This window comes from Sardina pilchardus, chromosome 1 (assembly GCF_963854185.1).
Source record: "Sardina pilchardus chromosome 1, fSarPil1.1, whole genome shotgun sequence".
Classification (NCBI taxonomy): Eukaryota; Metazoa; Chordata; class Actinopteri; order Clupeiformes; family Clupeidae; genus Sardina; species Sardina pilchardus.
This window is the reverse complement of record NC_084994.1, coordinates 49,769,853-49,781,835: the sequence shown is the minus strand read 5'-3', so window position 1 is coordinate 49,781,835 and position 11,983 is coordinate 49,769,853. Positions and strand designations below refer to the sequence as shown.

The 11,983-nt window shown below is 46.7% G+C and overlaps 1 protein-coding gene across 1 annotated transcript; it reads right to left on the bottom strand.

Moving 5' to 3' along the window:
* Positions 1 to 1,790: 1,790 nt before the first annotated feature.
* Positions 1,791 to 11,763, bottom strand: nfil3-5 (nuclear factor, interleukin 3 regulated, member 5). Its single transcript, XM_062548155.1, has 2 exons — positions 11,476 to 11,763; positions 1,791 to 6,116 (listed from the first exon to the last, which is right to left on the bottom strand). The coding sequence occupies exon 2, from the start codon at positions 5,552 to 5,554 to the stop codon at positions 3,764 to 3,766; it is 1,791 nt and encodes a 596-aa protein (XP_062404139.1). The 5' UTR covers positions 5,555 to 6,116; positions 11,476 to 11,763; the 3' UTR covers positions 1,791 to 3,763.
* Positions 11,764 to 11,983: the final 220 nt, after the last annotated feature.

Below are 11,983 nucleotides of genomic sequence, written 5' to 3'. Positions count from 1 at the left end.
ACCATCAATCCAATGAATATGTATATAATATTATTGTTATACTTATGTAATGCAAAATATCTAGGAATCTAAAGCACATTTGAAGGTCATTTGATAATGTGTGCGAGGGAAAGGTGTGTTTCTTGTGCTGCAGAGACTCTCTGGCTGCAGGATGGATGGCGAGCTAACCTGAGCGTGACTAGCAGCATATGCCTGCGTTTGTCTGCAGTGGCAGATTTGTGACGTACATCCCCTGGCCCCCTCCCCTCCCTCTACCCCTCACTCTTCACCGCTCCTCATCCCTCTCTCCTCCCCTCCGCATTGACCTACTTTTCCCCTGACCTGCTTTCGCAAGCTTCTGTATGATCCAAACGGATGGAAAACGCATGAAAAGAAAGAGGGAAGGGGAAGGAGGGAGAGAGAGAGAGAGAGCGAGAGAGAGAGAGAGGGAGAGAGAGAGAGAGAGAAGTAAAGCACTGCCCAGGAAGCACTGCGGCTGTCACTGAATGTCACCTTGCTATTGTTCTGTGGGTGTCACGGCAACTGGAGCTGCAGTCGTGTCCACACTTCACATGCTAACGTGCGGCGCTCCCATGCTACATACAGGCAGTGGCGACAACAGGCAGCCCTTTGTTCCTGCTCCGAGCTCTACCAGAGCTCCACCTGTGCAAATGAAAACAAGCTGACATGAACGGATGTCAGTTCCAGTGAATTCCATCAATTAATCAGCTCTATTTTAGGGAATAATTACGAACCCATCGCAAGAGTAATAAAGCCCCACTGATAGATAACATGCGCACTGTAGCGCAGAGATGAAAACAATTAGATAAGAGAGATTTTCCTGCTCCCTTGCTGCGGTGTTGCATAATGACGCAGATACACTTTAATACGTGCCAAATGAAGTTAATTATTAATCTACAATCTAACATGAGAGAATTCGACCCGAGGTCTCTAGCCTACCAACTATGCCTTTGGTTTTTCTTTTTCAATCCCCCCCTCCTCCTTCTGTGGGCTTAGTTAGGCTACATAACAGCCTCAGTGCTGTGGCGGTTACATAACACGGCCTCGGTGCTGTGGTATGAGTCGTTTGGACAGCCTTATGAAATAGAGTTGGCAAGTCTTTTTGAAGTCTCCCGTTTCCCCTCACACGCTGCCGGTGGTAGGCCTATTTATTACACGGACATGTTCACGAACTCACAGGTTGGAGCACCCCGTTCCCCCTCTGATGGGGCTGTTATTTAATTAGGAGCTAGGTGTTGTTTCCAATACACGACGTTCCATGGCACGTCTGCACACTGGGAATATTTCTAGAACACGGTGTCTCTGAAGACATGAGGTAACAGCGCGGACATCTTGACCTCTCCAAAACATCAGTTCTGTTTTGGCTTCTGACCCGCAGGGGATTATTATAATAATAAAAAAGTGAAGTGAGTGCGTGCAAAGTTATGTATGCCATGCCCATCATTCATGCTCCTGGGCTGCGTGTGTGATGTTGGTAAGTAGGGCAGTGTTATGTCAGGGACAGAAGATTCCGGAACCCTGCTGGGATACTATGTACCCATGTGTCATTCTGATGCTCCTCACATTTCAATTAATCCTGCATGCCATGTGGAGCCGTGGGCAGGCAGGCAGGCAGGCTCGGCCATCAGGAGAGGCCAAGCGGAGGGAATTCTTGTGAGTGCTTTGACTTCTGGACACGATGTGCTGTTTATTTATTGAAGCGATTTTTGAGAAGTTTCAGTGCTGGTTTTATTGTGACATAACCAGACACATAACAGGCAAGCATGTGAAAGAAGTCTATGACACACAGATTGAGAAATTCAATGTTTTATTTTAATTTTTTTTCTTTTTCTGTCACCCATCTTTCATTTTGAACATTTAGTGTCCTTCCAAACACATCTGTGCAGGGTAAAAACCAAAACACACCTTCAGCTCTTTTCCTTTTTTCTTGAAACTCTCCAAACACACATTACATCGGAGTACACTGGTGTACATAAAGGGCTCGGGGCCGGGGTGTACATACATAAAGAATCACATTCTAGAGATAGGTGGATGGTAAAGACAAAGGGACAGAAAATACATTAACAAAAATTATAATGGTGAAATATGAAATATAAAATAATAATAATAATAATAATAATAATAACAATAGAATAAAATAAACCTTAGAACATCATCCAAGAGAGAAAACTTTACATTTATACACAATGGCCAGTGGCAGGCACCTGAAAGCGAAACATTTAAACACAGATTGTACAAACCGAATGATACAGTGCAGGATTAGCACGTAGCATCCCGGGGTGATAAAACACTACAGTGGGACTAGGGCGCTACACAGAGGTGTCAATTGTCCAACAGACAGAGAGGCACCTTTTGAGAATTAAAAGAGTAAGTGACCCAATAACGGTCAATAATGGCAAACACCAGATAACATACATATATTGATATATGTACGAATAAGTGACCTTGTTATAACAAAAATGCCCATGTCATAAATCTGGGCCAATCAAATTTGGTGGCACGGAGAGCCAAACTCCAGATGCCATGCATGAGACACATAAGACACTTGAGTGCCTTCGGCCCCTCCAGCACTCTGCTCTACTGAGGTAGTATCAAGGTTTTTCTGAAACTGGATCTCTGAGGAAGAGTCCATTATGATATGTTTTTTTTTGTTTTGTTTTGTTTTTGACACAGGCTATACTCCTGTGTCGGCAGCCACATCCAAACTGTGAAGAATCACCAGAGAATCGGTGTCAAGTGTGCCCTCACACCTCCACTTGTGAGAAGACGAGTGGCAGATGTTCACGATCTGATTCGTGCACTTATTCATATTCATATGCTGATCTCGTCAACGGTGACGGAGCAAATTCAAAAAAGCCCTCTCACTTTAATCTGGGACTTGAGCAGCTGACATCGAATCAGTTTGGTTTGTCCTATATATGGCCAGAGCATGGGCACATTCAAATACCTTGTAAAACCTTTGTGTTTTGAAAAAAAATAACTTCAAAAAATAAACTGGAAGCATTAATTTTTACAACAAACAGGTTAGGACTGTACAATGACTCCAGCACGAACAAATGGACGACCTTTTCAACTTTGCTCCCTCTCTTTTCTCCTGTGTTTTCTTCTTTTTTTTTGGTAGTTTTTGATATTTCGTTTTCTTCTTAAAATATATTTTAAATATTTGTAAATTTATATGTCACAGTAATATACAATCCAAGTGCTTGAAAATGTCAAGGGGTGGGGTTGAGGAGAAAAGTGAATCAGAAATGGAAGAGATGTTTTTTTCCCTCTAAAATGGAACTGGTCGGGACTTGGTCCCCCAAAAGATGCTCATCGAGACATTTAAGTGCCACCTATTGAGAGCGCCGAGGCCACAGCAGCTTTAGAGTTCATCCCAGATTTAACTGGAGTACTGCGGGCCTCAGGTCATCACTGCAGGCTACGAGGAGAACTTGCCTTCCTTTTCAGACCATGAATCTCAAATTAAACTGAGAGAGTTCCAACTTCTCCCCTTCTTTAATGAAAATACCTTGTCTGGCCCAATAAGTGCTATTGAACTTCTCTGTCAGAAATAGAGAAGAATAGGGTCTGGACCAAACATGACACAGTGTACCAGACACGAAACCGCACCCAAAATCACAGAGTCCAGTAACTAGTCAGTAATGTCTGTCCTCAGCTATGGGAGGATGAGTGATGGACTATTGTACATTGGGGATGTGTGTGGATTGGTGGAAAAGTCTGGTTATGTTTCTGGTAAAGTCTGTTTGAGAGTTCTCCTCCTTCACTCCCGCCTCTTGTTCCTCCCTCCTCGCCCCCCGGAGCTCTTCTTCCCTTTCTCCTCTGCCTCCCGACGGGGAGACTTTGCTGCGCTCTCCATCTCCGGGAAGCCACTGTCTGCCTCGTGGCTACCGCTGCTGGTGGCCGGCCCCTGCGGGTGCAGGGCCAGGTAGGGGTGCTGGGGCAGGGCGGGGTTCGGCGACAGCGACGCCGACGTGGGGTTGGGAGAGCTGCCGGAGTGGACGTCCAGCTGGGCGTGCGCGCCACAGCTGGAGAACCCTCTGTACTTGAGCCGCAGCTTGTGGGGCAGGGCGGTGGTCCTCACCTCCGACTGGCACTCGCCGCTCTGGCCGGCGGCGCCGTAGCAGCTGGGAGACAGGGTGGACTGGTGGTCCTGCACCGCGCTCATGAACTGGTAGCCGCAGGCGTCGGAGGAGGACGAGGACGGGGACTCGTCGTCCGTGGAGCCCTCTCGGTCTGAGCTGCGGGGGTCTCCGTCGCTGGAGGAAGTGTCTTTGCCCGAGGAGTTCTCAGGGTAGTGCGCCTCGCTTCTCGGGCCGCCCTCGTACGTTAACACGGGCGGCTCCTCGTCCTGGGTGTTGAGGTAGGATTGTTGGCGGTGGTACAGGTGGGTCTTGCCCTCCTCACTGCTGGGCAGCAGGTTGGGGGCGAAGGTGTTGGGGTTGAGCTCTCGTCTTTGATCCCCACACTCTTGAGTGCTGCTCACTTGCTGATGATGTGTTTGCGGGCCCTGCTCGGAGACCCCTTCCATCTGGCTACTGCCGTACTCGTACTTCGGAGAGTCCAGAGACTTCCTGGCCAGTTGCTTGGCCACCTCTGTGATGGTCTCCAGGCTCTCGGCGTTGGCCCTGAGCTGAGTGGCGCGGTGGGCCTGGCCGTTGTCCGGCTGCTGCTCCATCTCCTCGGCCCTCTGGCCGTCCGCTGAGTAGGAGCCGCTGCTGGAGCGGTACAGGATCACGCTCCTCTGGGCCTGAGGGGCCACCGAGTCCGTCTGCTCCATGTCCTGGGAGTGGTGGGAGTGCAGGCTGCTCAGGCCGTGGTGGCCGTTGAACATGCCGTTGATGACGCTGGCCTCGAGCCTGCTGATGTCCATGCCCGTGCTCTCGTGCTTGACCTCGTAAGCGGCGGGCTCGGGGCTGTTGCGAGAAGACCCGTCGGACATGTCGGACAGGGAGCCGCGGGGGGAGTACTTTAGGACCTGACGGTCGCCCCGGCTGGACTGCTCCGCCTCGGAGGAGTCGGAGTTCATCATCATCTGGGAGGCACTGGAGTAGCCGCTGCTGGAGAAGTAGGGCTGGGCAGAGGGCGTGCTGGAGCCCGTGGAGGCGTTGTTGCTGGCCAGGGCGGCGGCCACTGCGGCGGCCGCTGCGGCGGCGGAGGTGCTGATCTGCTGGGTCTTCTCCATGTAGGCGGCCGTGCTGATGAGGCCGAAGCGCAGCTTCAGCTGCAGGAGCTCCGTCTTCAGGCGCACGTTCTCCTCGTTGAGGGCCATCACGCGGTTCTCCAGCACCATGTCGTTGAGGCGCCGCTTCTCGCGGGAGCGCTTGGCCGCCTCGTTGTTCTTGCGGCGCTTCTCCCAGTAGGAGGCGTCCTTCTTCTCGTCGGAGATGAACTCGCGCTTTCTTCTGCAAGTCATGTTCGGTTTGGGTTTGGACCCGCGGCGGCCTGGGGTTGTTTCGGATGACGGTATACTGCTCTCACTGAACGTTGAGAATGTTTCTAAAGATTCCAAATTGTCACTAGTGTTCTCAACTTGTAGATTCAGGCTTTCCATTGGGAATCGTAGGTCTCAGCTGACATTGAAATAAACTTATATCTGGGAGTGAATTGATCAGGTCTTGTGGTTGGTATTATTTTCTTCAAGGTCGGATCAATCAATTACTTTGAGGCCCTTATGTTCCTCTTGGGAGGAACCTCAATGATATGAGTGCTCCTTCTGAGTTATTCTGTTAAAGTTCAGCTCTCAGATTCTTCAAGTGTCCAAACTGGCCAAGAAGATGAGGAAGAGGTGGAACTCAACATAAACCTCCCTCATTTATCAAATCTGAAGAGTCCAAGCTGGGAAAACAAAGAGCTCTTCTCCCTTCAGGCTGAGCTGATGTGAATCCTCTTCCGTTTTCCCACAGCTACAACTGGGTCAAGTCAAGTCTGCAGGAATTCCTCGACTCCGGCTGAAGCAGGTTTCTGTTTGTTTGCAAATCTTGAGAGACGTGCAGTCAAGGCTGGTGACCTAAGGCTTCAGGTGTCTTCAACAGGAAGTAGGTCAGTGTGTCTGGATGAGGATTTTTCCACAGCTTACCAGTCTCCAAGGGCAACACCGCTCACAAGTAGTAAGTCTGTGAACACAAAAAAATGGCAATTTGGTCATTATAAGAAATTATGCCGATGGCTTAAAAGTCAACCACAGAACTCCATTGGTGGTATCTACTAGTTGCATGGTGTAACTGTAAAGTGTGAAAACTGTAAAGAATTACAGTCGTAGTCCCATAAAACTTCATTGCCAACATTAGAACAGAGCAAAATGCTATTACGAAAAAAAGACTGCTTGTGTAATAATCATGTACTGACAAAACAACTCTGAAAAGGTAGTTCAGACAATTGGTTGTTGAAGTAGAAGTAGTACTCTGTGCTTTACTTTTCATTCTGGCGTGGGGGCTTTAGAGGAATATAGGTCAACAGCGTCAGCACAGGGGAGAGAGAGGGAGGGTAGGGGAATGTGCCGTGCTGCGCCACTCTTGTGTAACACACTGCACTGTCACATAACCAGAGGCACCTGACCAAGCGCCAGGGCTGCAGCGCCAAGCAGAGGAGAGAGAGAGAGAGAGAGAGAGAGAGAGAGAGAGAGAGAGAGAGGCAGGGAAGGACAGTAGGGCATCCCGGTGTCTCCTTTTTGAGATCTAAATCCTCCAACCCTCCCTGCAATCTACCCCCCCCCCCCCATAAAAAACACGAACGACGCCACTCCACCTATCACATTAAACTATTACCCACTTCTGTCTGAGCTGGGCACTTGCTTCAGTCTACTCTATTGTAATATACTGACTCTAATTCACACTGCCCTTTGGATAGGACGCAGGCTGGCCTGTCTAGGACTTTTTTCCAGTGTGATTTAACTCCAAGTCCTCCTGAGCACTCTGCAGCTGAAGCCAAGTCGTCCGTCTTGTTATGTCAGAGAGGTGTTACACAATCAGCGCTCTATCAGGGGCTGGGATCTCATTTCCACCTGGCAGCACTCCTGCCTTTCCATGGTTCAAGCACAAAATCCTTTCACTCATTTTTTTCCTTCTATTATTAAAAGAAAATGAATCCATATATCTGAGTTAACTAAGACAACATCCAATAAGATTTGGTTATTTAACAACACCCCCTCGTCCAGACAGGGGTTTTGGTGTTTTTTTATGTAAGTATTACACCAGAATGCAAACAGGTCCAAAAATAAAGCAATTCTGAAACATTTACCTAGCCTACCCTAAATTTACACTAAATATAAAATTATTTTTCCATGACCATGTGCTCCAGCCCTGTACCTTGTTCTCTGTGTGTAAGTGAGTGATAGAGATTCTGCTATTTACTCGTCCGGAATATTCTTTTATCAGGACTATGTTCCCTTCAGCCCGGGACTACGCAGAGTTACATAACCTCACAGACAGCCATTGCACATCTGTGTTGCCTTTTAATTCAGCCTATTCTTACCACCACAAAGCCTTCCTTTCTTCCCTGAATGTGTTGTGTAGGGTGGGGGCTGGTGGTGGGGGGACTGGGAAGAATAGGTTTTATTCCCATGCACTGAAAAGCCTTTTAGTAACATAAGTAAGCATGGAAAGAGCTTCCTGTCTCATCACCAGCCTTCAAATCACAAATCTCTATTCAAGCTATTTGTGTTGTTTGTGCCTGTTTATTTTTACCCATCCACAATACAAGGGGAAGGATTTACGTGTGAAGCCTAAAAACGTGGGAAACAAAGCGTGTTTGATGCCAGTTTCCACAGCGCTAAAGCAACATGTTACGAGGGAGGAAGAGAGGGAGCGAGAGAGGGAGAGAGAGGGAGAGGGAAAGTATGGCGCTATGTCCCACTGACCTAGAAACTAGAGCCACACAGTAAACACTGCACTCAGTCTTGATTCTGCGCCGAAAACTAGGTCAGTGTTACTGCAAGAGAGGGAGCGGGCTAGGTAGAGAGAGAATTAGAGTGTGCTCTAAAAATAGAGGGAGAGAGGGAGAGGGAGAGAGAAAGAGAGAAAGAGCGGGAGGAGGGAGGGAGGGAGGGAGGGAGTGTGCGTGCGTATGCGAAAGACAGAGGGAGGGGGTTGGGGAAAGAGTGGAGGTTTTCAATTGGTGGAGAGGGGAGGAATTTTACCAGCACTGCAGTGCTGGGGGAAAAAAAACTGAAAGACGGAAAACGTCAGCAAGAGATATCGGATTATACAAAGCGATGAATCATACCGTCTATTAATCCCTGGACGCAAACAAATGCTCTGTTTTATTTCCATTTTATGCCGTGATAAAAAAAAAAATGAAAACGTACGTTAGCGCTAGTGATGGCGTTAGCGGGGGTGGGGTGTAGCAGAGGTGACGTCACCTCATTGCCCAATTCAAGCTGTGGGCCAAAGACTCTGCAGTGTCTGAGATGCTCCGGCACATTGTGTGTCTCTGTGAATGGCCACAAGGCCAAGTTCACTGTTGTGTAACACCAAACGGCTAGAACTCACAGGCTTCAGACCTCAACGTCTTTCTAATTTGGACGCAGCACTATCAGTGGCATCACATATCTTGAGTCATTAGAATCACATTGACAAATTCTGGTGCAATAGCAATGTTCTCAGTTAACCAACCGACAAATTCTTCACACTTAAGAGGGATGCCATACCCTTCAGAGCTCCTTTTCACGAGCTCTTTATCAAGACCCCTCGCTGCTTGACGCAGACGAACAGATGCATTTCAACATCTTTGGGCTATCAGGTGACACAGTCAAATGGAGGTGCCGTTGACTGCTGTTTGTTCTATAACCGTCGTCCCACAGAGTGATCCTTGGTCTGTGGAATGTCAGCTCGCCCTAGCAGACACACTCGGCTCCCCTGCACGTGGCACTGCTTGCACTCCCCAAACTCCACAGCGAGCTTTATCTTCTCAGAAAGGGGGACCACAGTCCAGGAAAACCCAGGCTCAGCGCCAGTGAAAGTATCGCTCAGTTCTCCATCAGTATACAGAAACAGAGACCATTCAACATGTGTTGGCCCAGGCACAGGGTAGGGACCACAGGGTGTAACCTTTCTCCGGGCCAAGTAAGGCCACGCGTTCCACCAAATTAATTTACATCTCTACTCAGGTCAAACAAGATTCAATTGTGACTCCTATTACCACTGAGGCTCAAACATTGATGCAGTAGAGTACTTAAAAAGTGTCAAACTGTCAACACATTCCCAAGTATCAAAACCAGCACATGCAAAGCACACTATAATTAGGATTCTATGAAGTCACTCTGCAATATTTATCTAAAACAGTGCCAGACGAACCAGACTATATGATTTGAATGCTAATTAAAGGGGTTATGCTACTGGATGAAGTTGGTCAAAAAAGTTTGTTCACATTCCTGACATGCTTATGCAAGGAGTGGCGAGTTATTCTCATTGGAGTTGTTCACCTTCACATATATGGAGCTGTGCACACAGTGACCTGCTTTACCTCGCCTCCTCTATTTCTTTCAGTAACTGATGTTTCACGACATGATCGCCATCAATTCTAATTGGTTAGTAATCTTTGCTATAGGCCTGTATGCACAGGTGTGGCTTCTGAGAGGCAAGTTAAAAACTCTTGCCTAATACCTCATGGTGCTTACAGATTTGACCTACATTTTGAGACAAGCAGAGCTTACTTCTTTCTCACTCCCCCTCCACTGACCCCTTAAGCCTGCCCTCCTTCAGGGCAAATAGTTGGAGCTGATTTGGGGTCCCAAACAGCTGCATGCATCATCTCCACAACAGTATCATGTTTATTATGCAACCCTTGGCAACCTCTCTGAATGTTAGTAACATCAAATAAACTTTTCAAACTTCAAAACTACCTGACGACTGCGTTGGCTCTTTCTCTAAGCCTATTTGTCTCTTAAATATATCTTAAACATGTTTGTACTCCAAAATGTGTGCAAGATATTTTGCTCTTTAAACTGTGAAGAATATATATATAGGCCTATATATATATATATATATATATATATATATATATATATATATATAGGCTATATATATATATATATATATATATATATATATATTTTTTTTTATCAGTTTACTTGGAAATGACATGATTAAAACGACATAACTTCAAGGCACTGTGTTTCTCTTCACGTTTTCATAACTATCAAATGATCATTAGAACTTAAGGTGAAATATCTGTCCAGATCAAGCCAAACATACCCTTGTTAAAAAGAATAGGACACGCCGGATTCCCATGGTTTCCTACATGACTACGTAGTAGCCTAGACTAAACTTGTGTTCTTCAACTCCCCTTCGCTCCGCTGAAGTCAAATGCAAGTCCACAGTAGTGACTCACCGCCACCGCACCCAAGTTTCGTATGCCCCACGCCAAAATCATGCTAAACAGAGCATTTTAACAACTATAAAGCAAGGATTATGGGATCTGAGTCCTCACCACGTTTAGAAGTCAAACGTCAACTCGATTTGTCAAATGCAACAAAATTGCAACGGTGCCTCAACCGCAACAATATCATATGAAACTTTGAAGAGAAGTAATGTGTGGTGAGGGCAACGTGGTAAACAGCCAATCATAGGCATGATGTGGTAGGTTGTTTCCTTTCCTGGCCATTAAGTTAACGGCTAAATAGAAGGGCTACACGTGACAAGCCGGGCAAGTGTCTCAAGGAAACCCATGGAATGTGTCCAGTTGTTTGACTTGCAACATAACACAAAACTCCCCGCCTTCATGGCTGGCCAAACTCCCAGTAGGTCTTATGTCTCATAGTAAACTTTAAGCCGATTCAAAACTTAACAAAGACAAATGTTGCCTAATTATCGACAATAGGCTAAATGTAAGATACTAATAATAAAGAAGTTGTATGCTGATTTAGAACTAGGTTACAACCCTTTTCCAAAGTAGCTGTAAGCCTAATGCAATTAAGCAGTTAAATGTGGGTCAGTAGGTTACCAACTAGCCTACCAGATATGAAGTAGGTTAGTAATGCAATTTGAGATGTTTAAAGAAGAACAGGTTCCTTTCCAAATATGGACTTAGCTTCATCCTGCGACCATCAACCGTCAGCGGACCCCAACCCCCCTAAAACGTTTTAGATTTCGTAAGGAATTCTACCCCCACCCGCCGGAAAACGCGGCTGAAATGTGGGGGAAAATGCCTCGCCTTGACAATGAGTGTATAGCGATTTGCCAAGATTCAACACCGCTCACTGAAATACTTTATAACAATATTCTACCAAACCAATAAACAACGACATTTATATACGTTCTATGTTGTGTATGAGATACGCTTATGCTGACAAAAGACACGCTACACACGATTCTACTGTCTGAAGTCAGTTGCCAAATGAACAATAACCTAGACACGCTGGCTTGTCTGCGTGCGCCGCAAGGTGATGCGATTTTTCACCTAATAGGCAAGGAACAGAAAGGATCAGATATGCGAGCACAATGGATTGAAGTTAATAATATAAAAAAAGAAACCCACCTGGATGTAAATAGATGATTCCAAAGAAAATCCTTCAAGAAGAGTTTGTTCCAGAGTTGAAGTTGTTATATCCTGCGATCTCATTCAGATTCATTCAGATTCCGGCTGGAAACGTTACACGCTGCGTGTTCCTCTCTCACCGGCTCAGTCAATGATGCTGGCTCTAGTACTTGTCGTGTCTCCCACTTTTGGTTTGTGTCCTGATGTTATGTCGGAGTCTTGCTCTAGTTTCCTACCCCTCTATCTCTCGGTCGTTGAATGTGTGTTAGTAGGTCAGTAGTTGCATAACAGAACGCTTTAGGTGCCTAGTCACGTTTTTGTTCTCTCTCCGCGCGCTCTCAGTTTGCCCCCACCGTTCGTCTTTACCCCTCCCTGCTGAAATGAGATGAGACGCGAGGTAGTGTAGGGGAGAGGAGGAGAGACTGAGTTACGGAGTAGTAGGTATTAATGTTACGTCAGCTCCAGACATAGGGTAGGCTACTAGGGCATATGTTAGAGAACAGGACTA